Source organism: Hippocampus comes, unplaced genomic scaffold (genome assembly GCF_001891065.2).
Source record: "Hippocampus comes isolate QL1 unplaced genomic scaffold, H_comes_QL1_v1.1 scaffold31, whole genome shotgun sequence".
Classification (NCBI taxonomy): domain Eukaryota; kingdom Metazoa; phylum Chordata; class Actinopteri; order Syngnathiformes; family Syngnathidae; genus Hippocampus; species Hippocampus comes.
The window spans coordinates 395,438-398,424 of record NW_017806069.1 but is presented as its reverse complement, the minus strand read 5'-3'; the positions used below and the strand labels follow the sequence as shown (position 1 = coordinate 398,424).

The 2,987-nt window shown below is 52.7% G+C and overlaps 2 protein-coding genes across 3 annotated transcripts in view; one reads left to right on the top strand and one right to left on the bottom strand.

Moving 5' to 3' along the window:
• Positions 1 to 2,981, top strand: part of pdk2a (pyruvate dehydrogenase kinase 2a) — a 4,811-nt gene extending 1,830 nt beyond the window's left edge. The window contains exons 3-12 of one of the 2 annotated variants that reach the window (XM_019893739.1): positions 257 to 328; positions 581 to 765; positions 843 to 932; positions 1,120 to 1,197; positions 1,737 to 1,813; positions 1,896 to 1,991; positions 2,136 to 2,246; positions 2,324 to 2,437; positions 2,581 to 2,731; positions 2,771 to 2,981. In XM_019893739.1, coding sequence (XP_019749298.1) covers positions 257 to 328; positions 581 to 765; positions 843 to 932; positions 1,120 to 1,197; positions 1,737 to 1,813; positions 1,896 to 1,991; positions 2,136 to 2,246; positions 2,324 to 2,437; positions 2,581 to 2,724 — 967 coding nt within the window. In that variant the 3' untranslated portion in view covers positions 2,725 to 2,731; positions 2,771 to 2,981. Of the gene's footprint in view, positions 1 to 256; positions 329 to 580; positions 766 to 842; positions 933 to 1,119; positions 1,198 to 1,736; positions 1,814 to 1,895; positions 1,992 to 2,135; positions 2,247 to 2,323; positions 2,438 to 2,580; positions 2,732 to 2,770 lie in introns of those variants that run through there. The other variant, XR_002170973.1, reaches the window with a different exon arrangement.
• The window catches only part of tbkbp1 (TBK1 binding protein 1), a 27,375-nt gene that overhangs the window by 18,299 nt on the left and 6,089 nt on the right, over positions 1 to 2,987 (bottom strand). The window lies entirely within an intron of this gene.

Sequence of the window (2,987 nt, the reverse complement as noted above, 5' to 3'; positions counted from 1 at the left end):
TGTGTGTGTTTGTGCGTGTGTGCTGTTGACTTATTTTCTCAATTTTAAAAGCACCGGGAAAAAAAAAAAAATCCCAGACGCATTGCATCAAATGGAAGCTGGCATTGATTGTGGGCTTTGAAAATGGCTTTAGTTCTTATCTTTAATGGTGCACATGGTCATTTGAACCTTGACACGTGTGTGTGCGTGTGTGTGTGTGTGTGTGTGTGTGTGTGTGTGTGTGTGTGTGTGTGTGTGCGTGCGTGTGTGATGTCAGGTACATCCAAAGTTTGATGGAGATCCTCGACTTCCTCCACAAGAACCCGGACGACCACAAAGTCCTCGGAGAGTAAGTTGAATTTCTTCCGTACCCAAAAGAGAACCAAATATTTTTATTTGTGTCATTCAGTAACATAAAATGGAACTTTATAAGAATGCACATGATTAAAAAAATAAATAAACTGAGTGTAACGACATCACTTAGTTTCCAAAACTATTCATGCTAACTGTTACCAAGTCAATGGTGTTTTGCATTGTTTGTTAGCATGAAGCTAAGACGGCTTTTTTTGGGCACAGCTATGTTTTCCCCTCGTCTGTCCAGGTTTGTGGACGCCCTTGTGACCATTCGTAACCGCCACAACGACGTGGTCCCCACCATGGCTCAGGGCGTGATGGAGTACAAGGATGCCTTCCCGCAGGACGCCGTCACCAACCAGAACATCCAGTACTTCCTGGACCGCTTCTACATGAGCCGCATCTCCATCCGCATGCTCATCAACCAGCACAGTGTGTAACCGTGACGACGGGGGACCCTCGGTGCGCGTCCGGACGTATTGAAAAATGGTCCCTGTCTCTCTTGCCAGCGCTCATTTTTGACGGCACCACCAACCCCGTGCACCCCAACACCATCGGCAGCATCGACCCACACTGTCAGGTGGGCGACGTGGTGCAGGGTAAATGTTGGCCTTGTTATTTCAGTGTTCCCCGGAAATGTTGATCGTCGCCGGGAGTTGAATTTGTGGTTAGGGAACCACAAAAACGCCGGGGACGATTATTATTATTATGATTATGGTCGTTATTCGAAAGGCAATCAATGTGTGTGGAAAAAAAAAAAACCGAATTCTTTGCTTTGTGTTTCAGACGCCTTCCACAGCGCCAAGATGCTGTGCGAGCAGTATTACCTGCGCTCGCCTCCGCTCCTTCTCGAAGAGATCAACGGTGAGTGCAACTCAACTTCTGGAACGTAACCCTCGGCCATCGTTCCATTCAGAAATTCAGGAATCGCTCGCTCCGTTTCGGCGTAGTGGATGGGATTGGAGGTTGGGGTGCAGTTAGCGCCAGTTGCTCCAATTTGTCGACGATAATCATCACTTGCTCGACTGTGATGACGTTCCGAGCCCGACGCCTCAGGCTGCGATCCATTTCGGGCGTTGAGCAAACAGGTTCAGCTGTTGCCTGAACCGTCGGCGTATGGGTGATTCTTTGGATGCATTCGTGGGAACATTCCAGAGGGATCGCATGCAAGAACAAACAGCGCCAGCCTTGCTTGTGTACACACGAGATGCAAAGTGCTCAGGCTTTTTGGGTGGCCCCCCCCCCCCCAAGACCCCCGCCGCTAAGTTTAGCAGCACTCGGGCTGAAGTCGCGGTCGAGCAAGGCGGACAAATATTGACGCGGAGAACTGGCCGGGTGTGGAAAATGCACGCAAGTGGTTGATGACATTCAAATGACGATTGTTGTTTTGTTTTTTTGCGCAGCCAAGAAAACGCGGCAGCCCATCGGCATCGTTTATGTGCCGTCGCACTTGTATCACATGCTGTTCGAGCTCTTTAAGGTAAGGCCGCCGACACTTGCACGCAAATGCTCCTCATGAATACGATGACTCACTGTGACTTTATTGTCCTCCTCGCGACCAGAACGCCATGAGGGCGACCATCGAGACCCACGGCGACAGAGAGCTGCCGGCCATCCAGGTCCTGGTGTCTCTTGGCGGAGAGGACATGTCCATTAAGGTGCGGAGTACACCAAGTTGCCATTTCTCTGCTGGCGTGAATTTTGGCACTCTAACATAAAATCTTTCAAGTGGTGTAAATCAAGAGGCGCACTCAAAGTCAAAACAAACTGTCGCCGACGTCGTTCGCCCCTTTTACCGGCAGGTGAGCGACAAAGGCGGCGGCGTTCCCTTCCGCCGGATCGACAACCTCTTCAGCTACATGTACTCCACCGCCCCCGCGCCACAGATGGGCGAACACGCCCGACCGCCGCTGGTGGGTCCGCCACGTTGCGTCACAGTCGCGGTTCCCAAACGGGAGCGGGTTTTAAAGACGTGCTTCCGTGCGCGCAGGCCGGTTTCGGCTACGGGCTTCCCATCTCGCGTCTCTACGCCAAGTACTTCCAGGGCGACATGCAGCTCTATTCCATGGAAGGCCACGGAACCGACGCCGTCATCTACCTGAAGGTAAGATGAAGCACCTGCTCATTATTCCTGCCGAAGCCAACTTTTTTTTCCAGGATTTTTTTGAATGGGATGGCATTGCACGTCAAAACATACGCAAGGGAGAGGGGGAAAATAAACAGCGAGTTCTGTGCGGTGTGTCTCAGGCGCTGTCCACGGACTCCATCGAGAGGCTGCCGGTGTACAATAAGACGGCGCTGAGGAACTACAAAGTGAGCCAGGAGGCGGACGACTGGTGCATCCCCAGCAGAGAACCACTGGACCTGAGCAACTACAAGGTGGCCAAGTGAAGCCGAGTCCTGGCCGTGTAAACGCCTCCCCCTGCTGCCCAGCCCCCCCCCCAAAAGAGCACTCCCGCAGACCTCCGCACCCCTGGACCAATCAGACAACTGCCTGCTCTCACTTCAGTTTTAGCGGTAGCATGTGGTTTTTGCCGGAGACGATGGGAGGATGTCAAGAACGTCGTCAGAGTCCGATGAGCGCAGCCGTCCCGCGCGGCTCCCAGCATGTTGTCGGCTTGGAACGCAGGTGGTGTAAACGACCCCCCCCCCCC